Source organism: Lepeophtheirus salmonis, chromosome 6 (assembly GCF_016086655.4).
Source record: "Lepeophtheirus salmonis chromosome 6, UVic_Lsal_1.4, whole genome shotgun sequence".
In the NCBI taxonomy this organism is placed as follows: Eukaryota; Metazoa; Arthropoda; class Copepoda; order Siphonostomatoida; family Caligidae; genus Lepeophtheirus; species Lepeophtheirus salmonis.
Window position 1 is genome coordinate 42,150,554 of NC_052136.2, and position 26,709 is coordinate 42,177,262.

Here is a 26,709-nt window from a genome sequence, read left to right on the forward strand (position 1 = left end):
TATCTGATATAAGTGCTTATGTGTGAGTTAAGTATGATATTTATTTGTCATCTAAGAGAAAAACGACCTACAAAATAAAGTTAATCCGAACATTCCAAAAACAAAAATACCAAATTGCTTTGGAAGGTCCTGATGCCAATTCCATAAACAATTCTTTGGTAGTAGATGATTTCTTGAATATGTTCTTCTATTCATCATTTCATTCCATGTAAATCAAATCAATTTACTTTCAAGTAAAATTTTCGTTTATAACAAATTAATAAACCTGTCTATTCTATAAACATTTGGACAGGGATAAAAATGGGCACTTAGCCAGTTGAAATACACCATGACAATTACTTAAGTTATAAAATCTTTGATCAAGCCCTGGATAAATTATTTATCTTTTTTATTTTGTTACTGTTATTAAATTACTTTAACGGGCCAGACATGGCTTGCAATCTTTAACAACTATTTGAGAGTTTGGATTGACAAGTATAAAATATAACGATAAAAAGTGTTCATTGTCATCAATGATGGGTATAGTAGGTATATTAAATTGTCAACGACTAAGCGCAAGTCGTTGTTTTTATTTGCTATAGTATATATTTAATTATGAATGTACTCACTCGTGTTTGGATTTTAAGGCAAGTATCGGAAGTTTAATAACATTTTACTTAAAATAATTCTTATTTAATTTTTTCTACAAAAAATTATATTTTTCCAATAATTTATTTTAGTGAACAAATTTTCATTAAATTTTGACAGCTGTCTGTTGAAGGTTCCAACAAACTGGAAGTAAGATATATGAGAAATAGAGTACAGTATATGTTAAGCCCGGCACTTTTCAGGCCATGTGTTACATGTGGTACTTCAGCTTTCACTTTTGACACCGTTCTTTATGCCTCCTCCCCTCCCCCTTATGGTTTATTAATAAATTTTCTTTTGATATATGTATATCTATGTATAAACCTTTCCTATTTCTTCCCATGAAGTCATAAAGAAGTATAAAGAATATATAGAAAAAAAAACATCTGATGTGAAGATATTTTATATCATTTTTACATTCAATACTTTGAAGAAAAATATATAAATATTTCTTATAACATAAAAAAAAAACCTTAAGAAAACTTTTTACTTCTCTTCTATATTACGACTACCTCTCTCCCATACTTATAGTACAAAAACTTTGTCTTCTCATTTTTCTTTTAAAAGTGAAGGAAATTATAGTCATAATATATAAATTTTTTTCATTCCTATGCCTTATTTTGCAATCGTTCACATGATGAAAGTAAGAACTTTTTTTTTTTTTTGACAGGGAAAAGAAATAATACGTCTTTGTTGAATACATATACAATGTTGATTTAGCTGTACTAGGATTTTTTTTTCGTTTACCAGTAAATTGTTATACATAAGAACCTCGGGAAATCAATTTTTAAATTTCGGTATGATAATATATTTTATGAAAAAAAAAATGAACTTCGGGTTTTAATTAAATAATTTTCATTATTATTATAGTAAAACGTTAAGGTGAATAATTATTTTGTTACATAATCATCCAACAATAATTTCATGGATTGATAAACAATAATTAGCTTTTCAATTAATAAAAATGGCTATAGTATCACTATTTAACATATTATATGAAAATAAAAAAAGTTTAAAACACGAATATAAACACTTTACTTTTGCATTATTTTCTGTTCCTCCCTCCTTTTATACGACAGACGCCTTGCCCTTCAAGCTCTTTATATTTATTTATCTAGCATTCCACTCCCATTAAAACTTATTACCCCTTATATTTATCCTATGCCCATCTTCTCCATCCCTCGAGGTAATGAATAACAACATTAAAGAAGCTTTTATTACCAATAATAATTACATACAAAATTTACTTTAGAAATATTTTTTGATCGAGAGTTTCTTACGGAGAATTTAAATATTAGTAGTAAAATACGAATTTAAAATGTTTATATATTTAATATGTCTTCATTAATATCAAAATATTAAGGGAGTAATAATGCTTTGGAATTTGGGCACGATATTCAGTAGATATTTAGAGGGATAAAATATTATTTATTTGATAAGTCAAAAATGATCCAATTTCTCAAGGTAGAGTTTGAGATACCCAGCCTTCGTCTTTTCAAGTGAGTAATATCTAGGAATAATATGTTTTGCTATGGAATTCCTGGTTGATTCTAAAAGAGAACATATATACATTAGTGTTGTCACGAATCAATATTTCCGTCTTGGTTTGGTACAATTATAGATATTTCGGTATTTAACGGTACTTTTTCGACGAAAAATAGAAAACAGAAATGTAGTGAAGTGTAATTGACATGCACATACAAAGACGTCCTCAGAATTTAAGTTTAGGTTAGGGCTAGTTTATAACTTTACCAACTTTTTTTAATTAAAAAAATAATGGAAATTTTTTTCTGTAGAAGGAAAAATTTGTTTGAGAGGTGGGGAGCTGGAATAAGATATTTGGAAAATTACATCATTAACAGGACCATTTTTATAAGTAATGGATCCGCAAATACCTATTTTAATATAAACTTAGTATTGTACTAAAATGCACCAGTACCCTGTGTCATTATATTATGGAGTACACAACAGCACTAATATAAATATATAGTAATATAATATCTCAACTCTCAACAGAGTCAATAAAAACTTAACAATTTCCTTTAAATATATATTTTACGTAATAATAAAGTGTATTACATGACGTTATCCATGATTAAACATTATTTTTATATTCATATGGTTGCCAAGAAGTGAGCGCACTCTGTATTTTTCTTTTTTTTTTCTTTTCAGGAAAGAAGTGTGTATTTGATCCCTCATGGGAGGGACGTTGGTTCGAATATGGTGAAAGGGATGGTGTTCGGATCGGTAAAGATAACATTACACACAAAGGGACTTGTCTCTTCAAAGATGGAGAAAAATACATATTTCAAGATGAGTAAGTAAACAGGCAAAGTGGCTAAATTTTTTTGGTATTTTTTAGAGTAATATACAGGGGTATAGCATTAGAAAAGGATTTTGCTAATTTGAAATTTTATCAATTATGCTGAGTGCTACAATTAGTGCTATCAGATTTCTTGTTATTCAAGAATTTTAAATTGATCCGGATTGGGTATTTGGAGGGTACCATTTATATAAAATTATAAATGAAGTTATATTGTAACGATCGTTTTTACTTCATAAATTCATATAAATTAACATGTGAGAGTTGAAATAGGATAAAATGGCAGATATATTAACGGTTTCAAAAGGTACTAAACGGCCTACTTCTTTTTTTTTTTTTTTTTTTTCATATAAAGACTTTATTCGTTTAGAGAAGTTACATATATAAATAAAAATTTTATTTTACAATTAAAACCCTAAACTAAAGTCATCACAACAGTTAATTAGCACAGTGAGTCAAACGATAATTAAAATACTTTGTAGTAGTTTATCACATTTCATAAAAATCTTCAATAAAATTAGTAAAACGATCATGTAGAAAACAAATGAATAAAAATTATCAAAATTATCCGACTAAAAAAAGTAGGAAGGAGACAAAAATTACCACATTTAAGCATTGGATGCACTAAACTTTTTAAACTGTCTGGGGATATGAATTAGACGGCGAAGAAACGTCATATTGTCTTTCGAACCATATCAAGTCCCCTGTGTACTTCCACGTTAGATTAGAAGAATCTGGAATTTTAATGGCAAAGACAGAGTATCTTGCAGCAGTTGAAATACAATTAGTTCTAAATTCTTCATTTTAGATAGGGACGCCTTCTGTCAGCTTCTCTGCTATATTATTTATACAGGTCGAGAGAGCCAACTCTATGGCACGAGTTTTTGTAGGAGCACTCGACATATTTGAAGTGAGCCTGAATAAAAGAACAACAGTCACGAATTTATCACTTATTCCTGCTATATTCAGCAATATGAATTTTTTCAGTGTATGTAGTGAAGAACAGTCAGCAAAAGGATGAATAACTATATTATACAATTTTCCATAGTCCTTGCTAGGAGCATTGAAGAATATACATCCTGACGATATTTGAAGTTACAAAGTGAGTCGCTTTCCATCTTTTACTTTTAAAATTGAACCCATGATTCTCTTCTTCCACGACATGGATAGGCCCAATATTTTTAAAAACTTGTCGCAAATTTTGTCTGCTTCCTCCTTATAATTTAATACAAAATACATTCTCAAATGCCATGAAATGGGCATCATGCGATTGTCTGCAGCTCTCTTTAGTAGATATAAAAATTTCCCACAGTTGAACATTGAGTCGTTGCTCAAATCGTGAAAGGAGATAATACCCCTCGATAACACTAACCATTCTAACTGTTTTGTTTCCACGAGGTTTTAAAATAAAATTTCTTTTTAGAATTCTGTCGCACCGCATCAATGGTGGGAGTGGATGAAAATGACGGTGTACCTTTCCAAATAATCCTATGTGCTGCCACTAAAGATGGAGATAATTCTACCAAGTGATCATTTATCAAATCTGTTCCCAGCATAACCCATGTGTACATTGGTGTGAGGAAATAGTAGCTCGCCACTCAGTCTCTTGATGTCTTAAAGGTCAATTAGAACTTTTTAATATACTTTAGATAGTATTCTTGCAAGCAGAGATAATCCTCCACCCCTAAGAGATCTAGGTCCTTTGATTGAGGGTAAATAGATCCTATGAACAAACATATTAAGCCAGGAGTATTCTTCTTCAATTGCTCTCTCAGCGAGCCACGAAATAGCTGTTGCCTTATATAGGATATTAAGAATAATTAAGAAATTATATAGGTCAATCCTCTTTTGAAGATTGAAACTTCTCCATTGCTAAATGGAAGAACACACATACTTTTTTTAGGAATACCCAGTTTGAATAAGAGGCACCTTTTGAATCCCATACAATTCCCAATATCTCCTTAATTGAACAGTTGGCAATTTGAATAGCCTTACTTTGGCTCCATTTACCAATAGGAAGAACAGCCGTCTTTTTAAAGTTGATTTTCAAACCTGACCTCATTCTATACTTCTTGAAATAGTTCAGAATCACTTCCATTCATCTAGTTAATTGAGCCTTAGAGTTAGATTCTAACATCAATGTGACGTCGTCGGCATACATATCAATAATTTGTGTCGAGTTCCCAAAATCCACCCCAAACCCCTTGAATTTCTTTATAATGGAATCTCCGAGATCTTTTAGTAAAGCAACGAATAATAGGGGGCGAAGGACAACCTTGACGGAAGGTAATTGGGTTGCTTTCTCCTTCCTATTGGTCTCCAATTGTTGATATCGGTAGCCACCCACTTTTTTGGGATCATAACTATCCGGCCTCTTCTTATGGATTGTGGAAGTTTTTCAGAATTTTTATAGACTTCCCCTGTTCAACTAAATAGGGAACAACATCATTTACACATTGGGTAAAAATCTTCCAACCAATGCCATCTGGACCAGAAGCTTGTCCATGCTTAAAATGCTTAGTTATGTAATTTAATATAACATTTTTTGTGAAGATTGATTGTTTTCCTAACTTAGAACGAGGAAAATTCGCTCTTTCACCCCCAACAAGCTTTTAGAAGTGCTAAAAAAAGAGCTTCCAAATTCTCTGTGGTTCAGTGATAGTTTGGCCTTCGTCAATTATTTTCTTGATTAAGGTAGTTGATCGGTATTTTGATAACAATTTTTTTAATCTTTTAGATGCGTTTGTTTCCGAGACATTTTTTTCCTTAAACTCCATCTCAGCAATCTCTGAAGTACAAAATAAATTGGCAGTTTCTGCAGCAATTGAGCGTAGAAAGAGAGATCCGTTATTCAAAATATCTTCAAAATTCTTTTCAAATGATACAACTCTCTTCCTTTTCCTTCTAATAAATTGTATTGTTGTTTATTTAACAGTAGATGACAACCCATTAGGTATTTTTCCTGGATTAAAACTAGACCTAAAACGATGAGTCAAATTTGACTTTAGCGATAGAGGGCATTAGTTGTTTTTGACTGGATAGAAGAAGAAGCAAGAGCGAAATCGATCCGTGAGGACTTTTTTCCACTTCTCCAAGACACACTATCCTTTGGGTTACAAAATCTAATGATATCACATAAGTCAAGTTCCATGATAAGTTTGGCCAATATTTGAAGATTAGGGTACCGAAAATTTGATTTATATTGATCTACATTAAGATCACCAATTAACTGGAGAGGATAATAGTCAGTCTTGCAGACGTTAATGATTGCCTGAACGAAGGCAAAGCTTTTGATATTCGGTCCATATGCGTTGACTAAATAGAAACCACCACTTACTGCTGAAATAAATATTTTATGCCATTCCCCCCCATTAGAGATTTCATTTATGCACTTGGGATTATTGATGGTCTTTGAGACCAAAGAAAGTATTCCCTGATGTGTCCCATCTCCTGTGAAAAAGTGATGATATTTTTTAGGAATACAAAACTGGCACTTAAGTGAGCAAGACTTGGAAGTAGGGGACCTCACATCTTGGAGGCAGATAATATCCGGTTTTCGATATAGTAGACTTTTCATAAGGGAATGTCGAGAAATTCGATCTCTTCCCCCCTCGTATTCAGTGATAGTATTTTACCAATAATTTGATCCCTAAAAATAGGGAGCTTGAAGAAATCATCCATTTTGGTTTGCTTTTTAAAATACATTATTATTTTTGTGGAAATAAGGAAAAATTAATTTTTTAGAAGCTTTTTTAGAGTTTGTTCTGTCTGAGGGGAGAGATCGGAAGTTGAAGAAGATCTTTTTGAAACCGAACCAGACCTTGTCCTAGATAGTAAAATGACGTCAGGATTTGGTTGTGTTTTTTGGCCTGCATGCAATTGTAGATGAGTCCATATTTTTTTCCTTTGAATTTTTTCTTCTATCTTCTTTTTGAACACCCGAAGGTGCAATAATTTCTTCAATTGCATTCGCTGAGGAGGAGTGAATTGAAGCAATATTCTCTACCATTACCTCAGAGGGAACAATATAATTTTCATTAAGTAAACGACGCTTTTCTTCTTAAGTTGATCCTTTTTTAGGGTCCTCCTTGGTTTTTCCACTATTATCCTCCTCGCATATTATTTTTGGTACATCAGAGGGAACCATTTTATTTTCCTCAATTAAAGGACGGTTTTCTACACAAGTTGATCCTTTTTAGGGCCTTCCTCGGTTTCTCCACTTATATCTTCCTCGATTGTCATTTCTGGGGTCTTATCAGAGTTTTCAATATAAGTTTGTACTACTTTTTCGGGACATGATGAGTCTTCTCTTGATGCTAATACAACTGTTCCCTCAGAAATAATCTTCTCTTGAGGAATTTCTTCATCTGGAATAGGTAATGAACTTAACATACAGTCATTTGCCTTGCTTCTTGCAATAGCTTGTTTTAGCACACTAGCATACTCTTGAACATTTAACCTGGGGTTGTTACAGCCATGTTTTGTATGTCAAAGGCCAAAACAGTTTTGACACTGCAATTTATGATGACCCTTCTTTTTGTACTAACATTAATTTTGTCAATTCCATTTAATTTGATATTTACATGTACAAACGTCTCCTCCATGTTTTTAACTCAAAAAGAGTGCACTTTCCTAAGGTCTTAAAGCCTTCCTCATATATCAATTGGACATTTTGTAAATTCGGCTTGATTTAACCCAAATTTCGGATTCAATCACAATTCACAATCCGGCAATTTTGTCCTCTTTGGATCCAAAGAGCATCACCTTATGACAAACATCAATGTTTTTTAATCCTTCTAAGACGAAAGGGTTTATCTGTATCATCTTCAAGTAGAACAACAAATACCTAACATTTAAATGTGTTTTTTTTAATTAAGTTTTTGAAATTCAATTTTTTTATTCAACGTATATTCCTTGAAAAGTGCAGCACAGAGAAAAAAGGAGAACTAGGGCAGAAATGCAACTTTTTTTTCAAAACTGTAGATATTAAAAAGATTTACAGATGCTAAACCATAATTTGACAGTAAAATCAATATTACCATCTGTAGGAACGTTTATGTATGAGAAATATTTTTCTTTTTGAACCCAAAAAAAAGTGACTGAGGCCCATGGAGGATAAAAAAAAATTAATATGCTATTAAATAAAACCAAAAAAATCGTCACAATGCGTTGTTTCAGGATCTGGATGAGGCCAAAGTTTGTTCCAATTATGTTTCACAACCCTGTTTTAGTTATTTCGAGGTCATATTTTTTGCAACTCAATATATACATATATTTATCAAGTTATAAAATTACCTTAAGGGAATGGGAAATGAATTCCATTCATAAAGAATGATTATTCAAGACTTACATTCTACCATGAATAATATTTATTTATTAATACATGAATTTTTTGAATAAGTATACATGTATATAGTTTTTTTTCAAAGAATATATATGCATAAATTCAAGCATATAAATATATAAATTTTAAGCAGTATACATATTTTATTTATTATTTTTAAAAGTTACATTATCTTTCTTCATACTTTATGCCTCTCTAAATAGAAATATATACTTTATATATTTTTTTAAATAAATGTATTATGGGTTTTTATGTTATTATATGGTAATATGAATACCTTTTATAACATTTCTTTATCAATTGCTGCATTCAGAAAGTTCTTTTCAATTTTATGCTTGTATTTGCAAGTTATTTGTTCGTCCAAACAGCAAATGTTTTTGAACAAAATGAAATTACATTAGTTAATTTGTACATAAGTGTTTCTAAAATCATTTAATCCAATTTTCCGCAACCTATTAGCCATGGACAGGTGCCTTTTTGTAGAGTTTTGGGATCAATCAATACTGGGATTCTGAAGACCAAATTAGTCATTTATGTTTTATTTATTATATAAGTACGGGACAATAAGAAAGGTGGGCTTAGAACTTTATTTAGAGTTGGTAGAAAAAGAAGAAAATATTTGGTATACATCTAAATTACAAATGATAGTTCATTCAAACCGAGAGTGTTTGTGATCATAAAAACGTTAAATTGTTGGAGCAATGTGCTATTACTGTTTATATTTCCTACGTTTTTTGTTTTTCACCTCCCCCCTTTTTGCGGTTTGCAGTAATATTGTGAATTGTTGACCGGTCCGCAGTTAGAAAAATGTTGTGGACCACTGATTTAGAACATAGACGAAGAAATCACTGATGAGTCAAATTGTACGAATTGCTGAGTCAATGTCTTTACTGACACGAAGGGCATATGTCGTAACATTTTTTCCCCTCACTATTAACAAAGTAAGAACTTCATTGATATAATAACACTAATCATTAATACTTCTTCCTTTTGTTCTGGAATTGAGATGGTGTGTTCCTTACTGTTTTTATCTAAAGAAGGGATCAAGTACCTTTAATAATCAAATTTAAATTTTACTGATATATCTATTTTTTTATATTTTTCATAGTTCACCATTTTCTGGTACATCTCCCTAAATACGACTCTAAATTAATTTTCCATTTTTTTCATTTTATATTATTTATACACATATTTAAAGAAAATATATCCTGTGGCTCTCTATACCTACAAAAACCTATATGAGTATAAAGACCCCCTGTGACAAATCCTTAAAAAATAGAGTATATCTTAATAAACATTCAAAAATATGTACACACTAAGTATTCACACATTTGGGAATTTAAAAGTAGAGCAACCCCATCACTATGCCATTGTTACTATATTAAAATGCATATTCTTTTAGTGTTTTGAGCAACAGGAACACTTCATATTAAGAGACATTTCATTAATTATCAAACTCCCTCCATGAAAACTAATTTACGAATGGACTCCTATGGGATTGTCATTCAAAATTTACATGATTTCACACGGATTGTTAGTAAATCCAGTGCATCTGTGACATACAATCCCCGAACAAAATTGAAACAACGTAGCTCAATGGACACCCCACTCGGTATAAATTATTCTCTTTTACCCAATGCATCTAGGTTAGATACTTTGTCGTTCCTAGAGAAGGAAATTTATTTGGACTTAAAAATCAATTCATTGGTCAGACAGAGTAATTGTAATACTATAATGTTTACTAACACTTAACCAGTGCAACACCATCTGACCAATGATAGGAATATTTTATATATCTACTTAATGAACTGAGTTGGTTTTGGGCTTGTAATCCCTTTGTAGCATTCTTTTAGAAGTATGTCTCCTTTGGAAGTGCTATAACATATTTTGGGCTTATGGAAATTTAGCTTTGCTCCATTTCATGCTTTACTCTATGCACTTTTGTCAAAGAAATATTTTATAAAAACACACTTTCCCTGTATATAATCGTATATATCGATATGCTTTAGCATAAACTTGTTACTTTCTAAGTCGGAGGGAATCCCATCAAAGTAAAATTAAATATCCGATGACTTCATAAAGAAAAAAAATTGTAATTAATATACTTAGACTGCATTACCAACCAATTTATATTGCCCTAAACGCCAGTGAGTCTAAATGGGCATAACTTAAAAAAAAAAAAAAGTTTTTTAGAGTACAATTTATTGTTGTAAACAAAAAAGTAGTTTACAGAGTCTTCAAAGATGCTCAGACTCTTCCTTGAAACTATTTACATACTAAAAGTTTTCAAAAACTTAAATGATTCATCTAACATCATAAAAGCAAAGCTGTCAGGTTCATTTTGTGAGTAGATATAAGACGGAAGGTTTTTGATACAGTTCTAATTTACATGCACTATCCAGATAAATAAATTTAGAGTAGCAAAAATATTATCGAAATCGCTTGCAAAATTGATTGTAACTAGTAATTTCATCCGAATGTTTTATTTTATAAATCTGTTATTATGATTACTTCATTCTTGTCAAGACAACGTTAAGTATAAAGTAACCACTTCCTCGTGTGTTCACGAATGACAGAATAATTTGTATGATTTATTGGGGAGTATAAGTGCAACTCCTTATTGTACTCAGAGCACAATTGATAATCGACATCAGAGTTTTCCTTGCTAGATACAGAGTGCATTTATGTTTAGTTTCTCTCAAAATTACTTATAATTAGCTGAATGATACGCTATGACAGCTAAGCTACACTCCTTTCAAATATTATTCATATTGTCAGGGTTATCAATTTTTCTTCTGTTTTAACATATAAGTGTATCATATGATTTACAACTCTACAGATGCTTCTCCTTACTATTGTATTTTTTTCTTTTATAATATACTATTGATGTATTCTTCCAAAATGTTATTTCATTTATTTATATACAAAAACATATATTCAGTTTTTGTGACAGCAGTACCCTTTGTGTGATTATCTTGATCCGAAATATATGAGCCTTTCTTTAAAAGAAGGAGGGAGTAAGACAGGAATGATGTGATTTTGATAAAGGATCCTTTACTCATTCAAATTGAATAAATGTAGTTTTTAGTGTTGGATCTCCGTTTGAAAATCCAATACCGGTCTGAGACGCTCTGATTTTTAGTAAGCCCAACTACTTTGGTCCATTAAAGATACTTGATTAAAAAAAACAACAAAAAATACAATCGAACATGTGCTTCATATTAAAAAAAGATTAAACAAGGAGTAGTTCTAAAGAATTTTTTTGTATAAATAACAAACCACAATTATTCTTAATGAAAGAATGGAGTTTCAAAGCTTCATTCTGTAAAGAAAACCCACTTTTTTTAAAACAAATTTGTAGTAACTATTTGTACGACTCATAAATCCGAATAAGGAAGAAAATTGGTCTACTGTTTGACTGAGATGGAAAAAATCGGTCAATGTTCCGAGATAGCAGTACAAATCTGTCTAAAAAATCACGTACGCCTAAACTGATAAAAGTAATTAGCAGAAGTTGGATCAGGACCAGTCAAAAGTATAATTCACTTAGGATCGGTTTTATTAGTTGTGTTTCAAAATTACAACAATAACCTCAATAGAGTTTAATGTTTTGCATAAATCGTATTTGTAATAGTCATAAATCAGAACAAGGAAGAAAATTGGTCTCTAGATTACCACAGAAAAACATGGCAAAGTTTTAAAAACAATTTAATTTCCTTTACAGTTATAGATATCTAATAATTCACTTTTAAACATAATTAAATATATGTAATAATAATAATAACCTCCTTACTCCGTCAGTACAAAAACAAAACTCCTTCATTATTAGTAGTATATGCATAAATTAATAATAAAAAGTATAAAGAAACAGAGCATCACAAACTGGTCAACTGCAGAAAGTTATATGATAAAATAATAATAATAAGCAATAATGATTAGACGCACCACATTAGTACAGATCGAAATATCCGTAAAGAAAAAGTAACTCAAGACCGAACTGAAAAAAATATTCGGTCTTGGACTGAGTGTCAACACTATTAGATTTTTCTTTTCTGTCCTTATTTTCTACTACTATGTCTGAGTTATTGACCTGAAAATGTAAGGGGAAGCTAAATTTCTTATATTTTATCTTCTTATTCTTATTTTTTTTTTTTTTTTTTTTTTGGTAGAGGTAAATAAGACTTTCTTTAGCAGAAAAAGAAAAGAGAAAGGCCTAATAATTGAGCCTCATTCTCTTTCCTTCGTGTTTTTTTATCATTTTCATTTTCCAGTGGTGGTTTTGTTCTTGTTGTACCTTGAGGGAAAATACAAATACACATAGAACAAGATAAAGAACAAACAAATGCAATGTTTTGTATATCATCTTCTGCTATTTCCCTTCTTCTACCATAATTTGTAACATTTATATTTTTGCCCACAAACAAAACCCTTTTTCTCTAATGAATATGAGCAGTTTTTTCGAGAAAGAATCATTGAAGCAATTTATTAAAACTTACATACAGCGTGTCTGCTAAACAGTTTGAGTGGCAACCTCTATTTATTGTTTTTAGCTCATCCTTTATCATTGAAGAATCATAAAAGTTCATCAATAAGTTCATTCATACAATATAATTTCCCAAAGGAGAAATATTTGTTGACCTCTAATATCTTTTTTGAGCAAGGAAATCAAACTTCCTGCATGTTTTTCTAAAATATCTATGTTAGGGTTGGCCTAATCTGTGGATCCAATGTAAACCTAAATAGGAGACATAGTATTACTACAGGGATGATCTTCTCTAGTGGTACATATTTCTATACAGAATGGCATTGGTGCCAAATCAGGGATAGGGACAACAAAGATCCGTTTGACTTTCAAATTTTTCGAATTTCAATTACGACTAGTCAGGAAAAGTTATCATATGTATACAAATGACCTATGTAAAATTGCATTTTCCTACGCGGTCATTTTTATGCCGCAAAATAAATGAAAAATTTCTTTTCTCTGAATGGTTGTAATGACTTTGGCTCTGAATGCAGGTGCTTCATCCTGCTAGAAGATTGCATTTCGATTATAAATGTTCTTTTAACATTATAAACAATGTTTCTGGGCAATCGAAATTATATAACAAATCTTAGTTAGAATTGTATCTACTCGAGTTAAATTTCTGATCTTGAGTTTAGTGGTCTTACCTCAGTAAAAATATAATGAATCTTTGTTGAACACTGATATTTCATAGATACTATTTGTTAAAAGATTTTATAAAATCCATGTCTCACAATCTGAGCATTTTGAATTGTAAAGAGTGTAAACGTTTAGTTTCCACCTGGTAAGTACAAGTATTTACATTTATACTTAATATTTTATAGGTATATTATACAAATAAAACAATAGATAATTATTATAATGAAGCAGCTAATTAATTCGTCAAATTATCTATTTTTCGTTAGTTTTCTTTTCTATGTTTGCAATATTCATTTGATATATGCAACACTAAAACAAATTACATTAGTTGAAGTAATGTACCATAGTACTAACACATATAAAACGGTATTATACGGAACAGGGTATTGGAACTAAAGATTTCCACTTCCCGGGAAAAAATTCTAACAACGGAATATTGCAAAATTGAAGTATTTATTTTGATATTTCACTAAGAAAGAATACGTTTGAAGTCAGTCATTCCGGATATATTCATAATTCTCATTTGTTTCATTTTTATCAATATCACTAATAGTGGAGGGATTTTTTTTTATTATACTGCTTGCAGATTCCGATATTTTAAATTCCGTATCCTGTTACATTAGAGGTTAAGCTTCAAGAAATTCATTTTTGGGAAATGTGGGGAACGTATAATACACGGCCTGATCGAAGGACTAAGAGTCAACTCGTCATTACCAGAGTCAAACTAACTTTTTATATACAAATAAGATACATTTAAAACATCACATCTCGTGTTGGAGGAAAAAAAAACTGTTGTACTAGAACTCCGGTCATAATAACACTTGTCAATCTTTGGGGCGGTCCTTGTCAGTCTTTTGTCGTAACTACAACTGCTGAAATGGCGTAGCAACTATGTACTTTCAGCTGTTCAACATAACCTTTTTTGAAGAAACAAGATACTGGAAGTTGAAAATTGGAAGTGTGTTGCCAGAATTTATTATCATAGATTCTAGGTATCATTCATTATCGTCTTCGTATTATATTATTCAGTCCAAGCTAGTAATGAAAAATATAAAAAGATAGCTAGGACTATAAGAAAGACGAATCTTTCCTTAGGACTGTTGAATGGTCAAAAAGATCAAACCTATAAAAAAATTGATTGGGAAATATGTCTTAGGAGCAATCCAACATTAATCATATCCCATATATCTTAAAAACACATATCATATATTAAATACAACAACCGGATCTTGGATAAGGAATCAAAATTGAAAGAGGTACCATTGCGTCATAAAAATATAAGACGTAATTTCACAAATTCATGAGAAAGCTAATTATGAAAATTGCACTCTTTTAAAAAACAAGTACATTTTTGATATATATTTTGGTTCAAAGAACATCAAAAATAATCTAAATATCGACACTATTTTCGGTATCGTAACCGGTATGAAAATATTTGGAATCGTGACAACACTAATATTAAGGTATAATATGTATTATTTACATATAGCATTAATTTCCTAAGCCATAAAATAAATTGGAATAAACTTGATTATGTATGAGGTAATATTAAATTCACTATAAATTAATTTTTTTTACATTTTGTTTCAAAATTAAATTTAAAATATTAATTTTTTTGGAAAATAAATTCGAATGACTATAGCTTTTGATAAATAATATAATTTAAATTTTTAGAAAAAATTCCAAATCCACAGTTATTTACAGAAAATTAAATTCTTTACACGAAAAATTCATATATGACTTTTTTTAAATAGTCCATTGTTTTTTACTAAAAAAGCTCCGTTATTTTTAGTTACGTATGTATGTTTATAGAATATAACATTTGCTGCAGATGTTCGTTTCTTCCTTACATTTATAATTATGGTGTTTGTATCATTATGAATTTGTAACGTTTAATCAAATTAACAATAACCTAATAATACGAAGAAAAAAATGCGGATGTTGTGTTTTCCTTCATTCTGATATTAATTTCATTTTCCTTCGACCACATTCTCTCTGTAATACACAATTTGCATAAGTAATGTGAAAGTTGCAAAGTCATATATATGCAGTGGAGAAAAATAAGTATTTGATCCCCTTGCCAATTTTGTAAGTTTTTGCACCTACAAAGAAAAGAACAGTCTATAATTTGAATGGTAAGTTTATTTTCAATGTCATATATATAACATGTAGTGATGGAAATCACATGTAACAAAAAAGAATCAAAAAATTAATATAATAACCCTAACCAATTGATTAGATCAGTTACAATCAGCTGTGACAAGGGAGAAGGAAATAGACAAGGACATTGGCAAAAATTAATCCAATGACGATCTTTAATTCTACTTGGAGTCCAACAAGGATTTATAATTGTAACTCAGAAAAAAATCCTCAAGGTCCTCTGTCTTTTATAATCTCACATGAATCTTTGACCAGGTTTTCAATATGATTGAATGCAGTAGAAAAGAAAGTTCACTACTCAAGAGTTAAATAATAATGACAACAGCTGAGGGAATGAAAATTTATTCTACACACTACCAATTTAAAAAAAAGGGAAATATCATCTTACTAGATAATCATCCCTAACGTCAAATGGGGGAAAGAAACGTTATGATTTGGGGACTGTTCTTTTAAATTTTTTGTTTATTTATCTTCTTTACGTGGTTAGATGGAGTTGCAATGATGGAGTATAAGTAAACATTACAGTATTTTAATTACTCCTTATAACCTAGTCTTTGAAGTTTATATACATAAAGTAAAATTTCCTTCTCTATGAGCGACCAATTATCGAACCTACTCACATTGAGTTCAAGGGAAACATTTCTCTAAAGCACGTTGTCAATTGAGCTACATCATTCATGTTATTATTATTATTTTTTAAATCAACATTAATTAAATATGTTTATTATACAAATTTTTTTCTCTTTCTAAATAATCCTGATTATCCTTGAAATTAAAATAGTCTCATTGATTTTGCATCTCCACAAAATATGTTTTAATTAATAGTTTATAGTATCTTAAGTTATATCAATGGCTGATATTTTAATTGTGAATTTTAAAATGCATGCCAATTGTGACAATAGAAAAAAAATCCCTTTGTAAGTATTTAAGCCATAGAAAAATAGCCATAAATTGGTCAAAAACGGAAAGCAAAAAAAAGAGTGCTCGTTTTAATGATAGATTATTATTTGGCTTAATAAAGATTAAAATTCCCTAAGCAGAGAAGTAATCATATATGCAATAAACGGTGTATTTAGTTGTCAGCTCCCGAAATTTTTGGATATTTTCCCTAAATCAGTGTTCTGAGGTTTAATTAAGAATAGCTCCTTTTAATCTGTGAAAAATTCCCAACAATGATTAAATAATAATTGTGGAGAAGAATTGGTTATTCATCAAGTATTTTAAGACTTTTATCTGTTTCTTTTTGAAAGAAAACCTAAGACCAACATGTTAACCCTTATTAATTTTGATGAAGGTTTTGAACGAAAGTAGCTTAGCTGTCATGACGTTTCATTATACCAGCTGCAAGTAGCTGTGAAGGCGAAGAGAAAGAAATTAACAATTAACATAGGTAAGAATTACTTTGACATTGATCCTCAATTCTACTTTGAGACCAAACTAGTCCACAAATCCTCTCCACCTACTATGAGCAAATGCAAATGTTAAATTGGGTTTTGTGTACATCAATGATAACTTGTATGTCATAAAAAAAAAGGAAGTTCATTCCTTAGACATGAAATATTAGTAATAACAGGTTAAAAAAAGGAAAATTACTTTTGAAGTTACCTACTTAAAAAAAGATGAGCTAAAAAATGAAACCATATGCCTTGGGAATATTAAACCAGTAATAGAGTATGGAATCTTAAATAAATATTATATCCGTTTGATATTTCGAAAACATTGAAATGTTGTAAACGATAAAACACAGTTTTCAACCTCTTATAAAAATGTATTTTACTAATTTCCTATGATTTGCAATACTGATTCCTTTCTAATTATGTAGTCTCTAATAATAGAACAAAGTTGCACTCTGGGCTATTTATCGTAGCATTAAATCTTGCTTCATTCAATCCAAAAGGATGTTCTATTTAGGAAATTAGGGTATTTCATAAGTGAAGATGAAATACAATTTGATTATTCAGTGGGTCGATACAATTTGACTAAGTTGAGTCATAAATATTTACTTCTGCATATGTAATTGTCGTAAAAAATCCTTACAAAATAATATTGATTCATGATAAAAAATAGGAAAAAATAATTTATAAATGTATATTGACACGTCTCCGGGTGCACTGTATATCGTGCTTCCTGATTGACAACAAATATCTCCGGGCAATACTACTGCTAGCATTACAATTAGTTGGTAATTATATCTTGTTTTGCATTCAATATGGTTTTTTGTTGAAACACCACATACATATATACACATTATGTTATTTATGTATAGCAAAGGAGTTGCAAAAGGTTATGTCACAAAACCTATATTTATGTATATAATATAATATTGGTAAAATATATCAATAATAAATATGAAAAAAATCTACCATATATAATTTCGGATTCCACCATGTTGTTAAAGGTGCGCTTCAGCTCCGACTATTTGTTGTTTTCGTTGTTATCGATTATCGGATAATCTCATAAATATATCAGCTTTCATATTCAGATTATTTTTCTCTTACTTTGCTATGTAATAGGGGTTTTATCAGGGAATGATTTAATTAAGAAATATAAATATAATTTGTCAATGATATAATTTACTGTATATTTTATTTTAATTCATAAAATTCCTTATAAAAAAAATGTAAAAAAATACAAAAAAAAAAAAAAAACACAACTAAAAAGTAAAGATATAAATGTGTAATGTATAAAAAAAGTTGTTAAAAGTTTGATTAAAAGTTATATTGACCTACCTAATTTTGACTCCCCTTCCTTCCTTCCTTCTTATCTCATCTAATCAAATAGGAGAAGAAATAAGTCTATCGATGGATGTGTGTCTATGTACACAGTCATATATCAAACTAATAATTCATCTGATTTATAGGAAAGGAAAATACTTTTGCAAAATAAAGAACATTAATCTTGATTTCGAGGAATTACTTCATAGTTTTGATCTAATAAACCAATCAAAACTACTCAAATAAACACCTAACTAAGTACATTGCATATTATAATCTTCCTACTCTTAGTAATAATAATTTTTAACTGGAAGAGTTTTTGTGATTTAAGATGTGTTTTATTTCGGTGGCGGGAAAATGACTACTATTTTATTATCCTGCCATTTTTTTTGTTTTCTCGAAGCAATACATATTTTAAATCACGGAACCTCTTTATTTAAAAAGATAGTCGTTGAGAGGTGAAGGTTATGCTATGCAATGGCCTTACAATTAAGTTGTCTATTGTTCCATTTAAAAAATTTAAATAAGTAAACTAGATTGGTTAGAAAAATAATTTATTCTAGTTGAAAACGTAGGACTTCAAATTAATGTAAAGTTTGATAAGTAGTCCACTTAATAAAATCAGTTCATTTCAACTATTTTTGTGAATAGCTGTGGAATTTTGAATTTTTTTCAAAAATAATTAATTTTTTGTTAATGGCTATAGATTGTTGAAATTTTTTTTCAAAAAATTTAACTTTTTGTGAACAGCTGTGGATTTTGGATTGTTTTTTTTTTGGAAATATAGTTTTTTGGATTGAAAAAAAAATGTCAGAGCCCCCCTTCATATAATCCGACCGACACCCTTGCTCTAGTACATAAAACATAGTAGGTATTTTGCACTTGAACCTAGAACACGATCCTGACATTTCCAGTCTGGATATAAGAAGAAAAGGACAAACATTGCTACAGTGTGTTGTTCAACGTTTAAAACAGTGATCAATTATAGCAGTTTTTGTTTGCACACGAAAGTCAACAGAATTATGGCTAATAAAACATACTATTGATTCAATAGAAGGAAAAAAACTTCCCGCTAATTTTGATTTTTGGGTCTAATTTACTACTGAAGGAACACTGAAAAATGCGGTATAAGCAATTCCCAAGGAAATTACGCAGTTCTGGGAGATAGAAAATTTTCTTACCTTAAATAATGATGGTATTAGAGGAAAACCACATGTATCATGCGTCTACAGTGTACTCACCTTTAGTCACTGATTACTTTGAATAACGGGATTATTTTAATAAATTTGTTCTCCTACTTTTGAATTAGTTTTCTCAGTGTCTTTGGCAATGTGTATGTGTGTGGGAAACAAACAAAGTGTGTTATATACTTGTAATTTTTACAATGGTGTTCTTTGTAGGAGTCCACGGGTTCAATTATTACCAAGACACATTCTTAATGCATATATATATAAAGCAGAGTGGTTATCATTTGATTTAATTTCCTTTGGGGGTTACACTTTCGACTCAGGGTTGTAAAATAAAGAGGAAAAAACTATCAAATAAAAACTTTGAATAAAAAAAAAAAAAAATATTACAACGGAGTACAAAGGTAGAGTAAAAGTGTGATAAAATAATCAACTGGTAAAAGTGAAATAATCTCTCTTAAAAAAAAATTATTACACTTTATTTCTTGTAAAAATTTTGTAAGTTTTATTAAATGTTCTTTTAATCAACCTCATCAATTATTGAAGAATATTGCATTTAATAACGCATATTTTAAGCTCGGAAGAGAGTTCCTATTATACAAAATGGAATTTGTTTATTCACCGTATACAGATTGGTAGTGCTAAAAACCAAAGCAGTATTAGAAAATCCATCACGTGATTAAATTACTTTTTTTTTCAGGTGTTTTTTTCTCTTATTTACCCCTTCTCTCGTGGTTATCTTTATTGAATCACACATCCTTTCTTCCTTAACAAATCTCCGCTGGTAGTTAGCCACTTTTTTGTGGTAGAGAATTATTCCCAGCTGCGACTCGAGTCAAAATGACTTGCACTTGAGTGGCTTCCTTATGACTTCACTTGATTTAAATTTGAAAGGCTTGAGACATGCATGGATAAAATTGAAAGCTTCAACAATTAAATCAAATTGATTCACTTGACTTTTCTTAAATAATAATATTTTTGACTTGAAGGCAATGACTTGATATTTTCTTTTGACTTGCTGTAAGTTTTGCTTTCTAATTGTTAGACAAGTCCTCCCACGTCTGATTCAACCAATCAGGAGTCAGAACCTGCATAAGGAGAAATTCAGTAGAAAAATCGACCGCTAAAAAAAAACCATTTTTAATAGTAAATATAAAATAGTTAGAAAGGAAATGACGAATTTGGCTCAAATTCTGGGTGCTAAGGAATAAAACACGTGACTTAATTATTAAAATTTGGTTCTGTTATAGAAATTACTTTTGATTTATTCTAACTAATTAACACTGTACTCAAGAAAAGTCTCAGGACTCTATCAACAAATAAATCATTATGCACTTTAAATGATCCAAAAAAGGAATATAAAGATTCAAACAGGTCTTGATGAAAATATTCAAGACCTTCGTGTTGTCCAAAATACTTAACGACACTGGGTATATGGAAAAATGTCATAAAAACAATCATAATTTTGTGTCGTAATAAATATAAGCCTTACAAATAGAAGAGAATGAAATATACTATTGAGTTTCCGATAGCAAGAAGCTAACAAACACTCAATATATTTATCTTCTTTTCGTTCAGTTGAAAAAATTATGTCTGATGTAATATACATTGTTTTAAAGTAGCTTACTATCTTGGTCTTGTAAAGGCTTTTGATATTTGATATATATTACAAACTTTTGGGATTTGCTTTAACTTTCAGTATATGAGCTTTCTCAGACCTTTGTGAGTCTTTTATGCTGTTTCAGACCTTTCTTTCTCTGTTTTTTATCAATTGAAAGGCTGGAAGATGTAATACAGATTCCATCATAATAATAAATGAGCATTTTAATCGCTCTTTGACGGATTATAAATATTATTTTTCATTATTCAAACAAAAGAAGTTTTATATTCTGTTTAAAACAATATAGTTTTTAAATATTTCCTAATAATTGCTCCCAATTTCTAAATTGAAATTTAAAAGATATTTATTCTTATTTTTTGGTTTTCCCCTATTTCTCCTCTTCTCTTCTAAGTATGTAGTGGTGCCTAAATGTATTTTATCATAATAAAATGATGAATGGTTAGGAAAAGAAATACCCATTTTTTTCTCGTCTTTTTCAAAGAGGCTTAAAAATGTATAATTGTTTATGTTATACTATGTACAAGCCCTATTGAAAGGATTTATGTACATTAGACTGGCCTGAATTTGGTTCTAATATTCGGCTTCTCCTACTGAAATTTTTTTCTGGAGAAGGCAATACTATACCTGACTTTAACAAGTTTGGGGCTTCTCAAGCCATTTTAATTTGAGTGGAATGGTATTTTTCTATCAAAAAATTTATAACAAATGGGGTGAAAAGTAACAGGCTTAGCAAAGAAAAAATATTTGGTTATAGGGGAGTCTGGAGGGTTGGTCTGGATAGGCTGTAGCCCCTCCCCCTCACCTCATTTTTACGTTTCACTAGAAAATTTATTATTTGAAATTTAATTTTTAAACTTTTTTTCAAAACATTTAATTTTCTGTGAATAATTATAGATTTTTGAAATTTTTCTCCAAATAATTTGATATTAAATTTTTTTTTCAAAAAACTTTATTTTTGTATTTCAGTTTTTGGAATTTTTTTTCAAAAAAGTTCCATTTTATGAGAATAACTTTTAATTTTGAAATTTTTTATATTTTTGAATGTTGTGAATAGCTAAGATTTATAAAATTTTTATCCAAAAAAGTAATTTTATCATTGAAAATTTATTTAACATTTTTTTTCAAAGTAAACAGACAATAAAAGTACATGTACATTGTTTATGTACAATAGAAGTATCTATTAATATAAAAAGTATTGTTAATTTGAATTTCACCAAATTTATTACTCTTGTTATATGAGATAAATAAAATGATATGACAAAAGAGAAGTAATTTATATATAGAAATAAAACTTCTTCGATAATAATATTAATTATTGTGATATACTTGAAAAAATATATAACTTTAAATATTGCCGAAACATAGTTATTCTTTTTTTTTCTTCAATATGTCAGATCTTAAAAGTCACCATATTTACTAAGTCTTTACATACATATAAATATATAGTAGGGTCATGCAGTTGTCCCCCGAAATTACAACCTATGATATGTACCTACCGACTGCTCTATATGATAAATGAGGATCAATGAGATATGGACTTTAAATATACATTTCATTATACACTAGGGGAATACAGGATGACTCTCATATTAATATATTATTATACATACATATACACGGAGCATCTATATTAACATTCACCACTAAACCTACATCACAGAATCCCTTTTCAGAATCAGGGACGCCGTTATTTTGGTACTGCCCCTTGGTATGTAGAACATAAATACAAAATTTTAGCAAATTTGTTAACCCTTTACCTCTAGCACAATTGCAATTTCTAAACATGTATGAATAAATAAAAATTTGCTTTATTTTAATAACATTTTTTCCGATAAAGTATTTTTATGAACAAAAAAAGATTATGATTTTTTATATTTTTTTTGTGACTCTAATTTCCTTGATTGTAGAGAGCAATAAGTGATCGGGCCTAGACCGTTTATCAAATATAATAGACATTATTAAACTGGAAATCAGAAAATTAAAAAAAAGAAAACCTTTCCTCCTTTTTTCTTCATTATTGTCCTTTTAATATAATACAACTTTAAATTTAGAATGTAAATATTATTTTTACGGGATTGCCAAGATAAATCTGGACAAAACTCAATTGATAATAACACTGGTATCTTTACACTGAGTTCAATCTGAGTACCTCAATTAAGAGGTTGCAGTCTTGTGTATAATATCATCTGTTGATTGAGAAACAGAAGGAGGACAGGTTAACCCACTGCAAGACTCTGCTCTCTAGGCTCAAGACATCCAATGCAGGTCAAAGCATCATTTTCTCAGATGAGCAAATATTAACTATTGAACGCCAAAGGGACTCTCAAAATTACAAATAGCTCTCCACGTCCAAAGATAATGTCCCTTATGTGTAAAAGTCCAAGAACTCTAGCTACATCATGGTCTAGGGTGTCATCGCCTGCACGGGGAAGATCATACCACCATTCTTCTTCAAGAAGGGAGAAAAGGTCAATTATACTGTGTATGTGGAGTGCTTGAGGTCAACTGTGCTTACGTAGGTGGAGGCAAACGTCCCTGAGACCTATGCGTAGTTTCATAATTCATTTCACCTTGTGCCTTACACAAAGCAAGATGGATTTCTAAGCTTCTGTATGCTATAAAGATAAATCTACTCAGCGAAAACATATTTCAAGAATTACCTAAGAGGACTTTATTTATGAATGGAGAGCAGCAGATACTAAATTGTATTGTACACTTTTTTATTTTTGGTTACCTGTCTTGGTGGTTCATAGCTCCACTTCCTACAGCAGCACCTTTTAATGATATCATACCAGTTAATAACTTGATCAGTTATATGAAGATCTATAAAAATTGTGTAGATGCAGCACATTTGTGGATACTAATTGAAGAACTCGTTCAGTTAGCGTTATTTTTTGATCAAGTTAGGAATGACATCGAAACATATTTTGCATCCAAATTACTGGCTTTCAGACAAAAACTCTGCAGCAAGAAGCATGGCACAAGATATGCCTTTCAAATCAAAGAAACAAAAAAAGTAGTTGGTATAAAAAAATTGGCGAATTATCTATGTATTTATTTTATATAAAAATGTAATAATTAGAAAAAAAAGAAAAGAACTAAAAAGGAAAAACTATTAATATTTTTCTTCTTTTTTTATCAACTGAAGTTCAAGTCTTCTTTATTTAATAAATGGTCTAGGCACGTTCACATATAACTTGATACAATCAAGGAAAGTGAGAAAAAAAAATAATTGTAAAACAATATAATCTTTATTTGATTATCAAAATATGTTACCTCTCAACATGTTGTTTATATAAACCGTAATAAAAAAGTTTTGCCTCAACACGTTTAGAAATTGCAATTGTGCTAGAGGTAAACGTTAACCAAATTTACTAAAATTTTGTATTTGAGTTCTACTTATCTTTTTGCCGTACCAAAATACGGTTCGGCTAATTCTGATAATGTTTAAGGAACTGCATCACCCTAATCTATTGTAGAATAATCCAAAAAAAATTATGCAGACACTATAAATCTCATGATATACCTGGTGTAACAGGAAAATACTTTTACAGTTGTAAAATTGATTTTTACGAAGTTGAAGTAATTTTTGTCTCGTAACTTACAACTAGAGATGATGTTCATATGCAGACATTTTAAGAAAGTTTTAACTCATTTTTTTATCATAAATTATTTTATTACAATATTTTATAAACTTATAAGAATTAAGCAATAAATTCACATAGTCATTTGTTGTATCTTGACGTAAATATTTTATAATTCACCCCCCTCCTCTCTAACTCAGACAAGTAAGAAATAATATTACAAAAGAATTGGAATAGAATAATTGTACATTACATCTTAATTCTCCAATTCTAATTTGAGATATATTATCCAGTTTTCTAATTTAGATTAATCAGTAGTAAATAAACAAAATATTAAAGAAGAATAAACAATTTGTAAAACATTGCAAACCTTTCTCCAATTTTGTATTGAGTGTTACAATATCTCAAATTTCTCTTCAATAAGTGAGTTTTGAACTATGATAAAATGATATCAGTTGATAGCAAAATAATCAATAATTCAATGGTATACCGGGGCGTGCAAAATTAGTTACCGATGATGTATATATACTTTTTAAGAGGTTTTGTGGCCACCAATCTGATTGTTTCGTAGTTTTACTGTTCAAATAAACAAAAATCCTTCCTGTGAGAGCGTAACAACTTCCGCACATGAGACCATGTCCAATCAAGAAACAAAGAGGATCGAAATTGCAGCCCTCCTCCGAGCGGAAGTGCCTCATAACAACATTAAGGAACAGGTTGGGGCCTCGTTGAAGACAATTTACAACGTTTCCAAGCGCTTGGAGGCTGGGGGGGATCTCAAGCATTCCCCTGGGGCTGGCAGGAAGCACACTGTCTCAACAAGGCAAGTAAATGCAGTGTTCAAGAGGACTCCCAACAGGTCCATTGCCGACTTGGCCAGAAAGATGGGAACGTCGACATCAACTGTTTCAAGGGCATTGAAAACGGCTGGAGGAAAGTCCCTGAGGCTTATTGAACGCCCTCTGTTTACTGAACGTCAGCAAAAAGTCAGACTTGAGCGTGCCAAGAAAATCTTGAATGATATCAGAGCTCATCTGGACGCATCATTATTATTTCAGATGAGAAAACTTTAACGGTCGATCCTGTTTTCAACAGGCAAAATGACCGTGTTGTGAGCTTTGGAGATATTTGGAGATCCAAAGGGAAGGCCATGAAGCCCGTATGGTTCCCCAATGGCTCAGATTAACAGCGGAGGATTATGTGAAAATTCTGGCGTCCAAGGTCCTTCCGTGGATCAAATCCATAGTCGGCAACTCTCCTTGGGATTTTCAACAAGATGGATCACCCACCCACGCTTCCAAGAAAGCTCAGTAGTGGCTCAAGGACAACATGAACTTTTGGCCAAGGACTAATTCCCCCTCAGAGCCCAGATCTGAATCCACTAGACTTCTCTATCTGGGCGCACGTGGAGACCAAGGCCTGCAAAAAACAACACAAGAACATAAATGCCTTAAAGGTTGCTGTCAACAAGGCCTGGGCCTCCACGGATGCCGATTACATCCAGCAAGTCTGTGGAAGCTTCAGACGTCACCTAACCAGTGGCATTGAGTCAAATGGTGGCTACATTGATTAAATTTGATCACAAGCTATTTTATTATTCTAAAAATGTATAAATAAATTGTTTCTCAAGTCATTCGAAATGTCATTATTGTCCGCAAGTTGTTCTGAACAAAAATCGGTAAATAATTCTGCACGGCCCGGTAACTTAGATCAAAAACAATCAAAACTTGAACTCTTTATTACAATTATACTGATCATCAAAAGACCTACTTATGCCTACTTATGGATGAATGAATGAGGGATCCGAAATTCTCTAAAATAAATTATAATTAATAACTTTTTTATTTATATAATTTTACATACCAATAACTGGCAAAAGAATGTAAAAGTACTGCCCTTTTTGAGAAAATACAGCCATGAGCCTTTTAAATAAAAAAGCATCAACGTAAGTACAGGTCATGTTCATAATGTTCCAACATTCCCTAATT

The 26,709-nt window shown here is 30.5% G+C and overlaps 1 protein-coding gene across 1 annotated transcript in view; it reads left to right on the plus strand.

The window, feature by feature from the left end:
• The window catches only part of LOC121120042 (uncharacterized), a 253,879-nt gene that overhangs the window by 127,930 nt on the left and 99,240 nt on the right, over window positions 1-26,709 (plus strand). Inside the window, exon 3 of the mRNA XM_071889514.1 lies at window positions 2,800-2,944. Within this exon, the coding sequence (XP_071745615.1) occupies window positions 2,800-2,944 (145 nt within the window). The remainder of the gene's footprint in view (window positions 1-2,799; window positions 2,945-26,709) is intronic.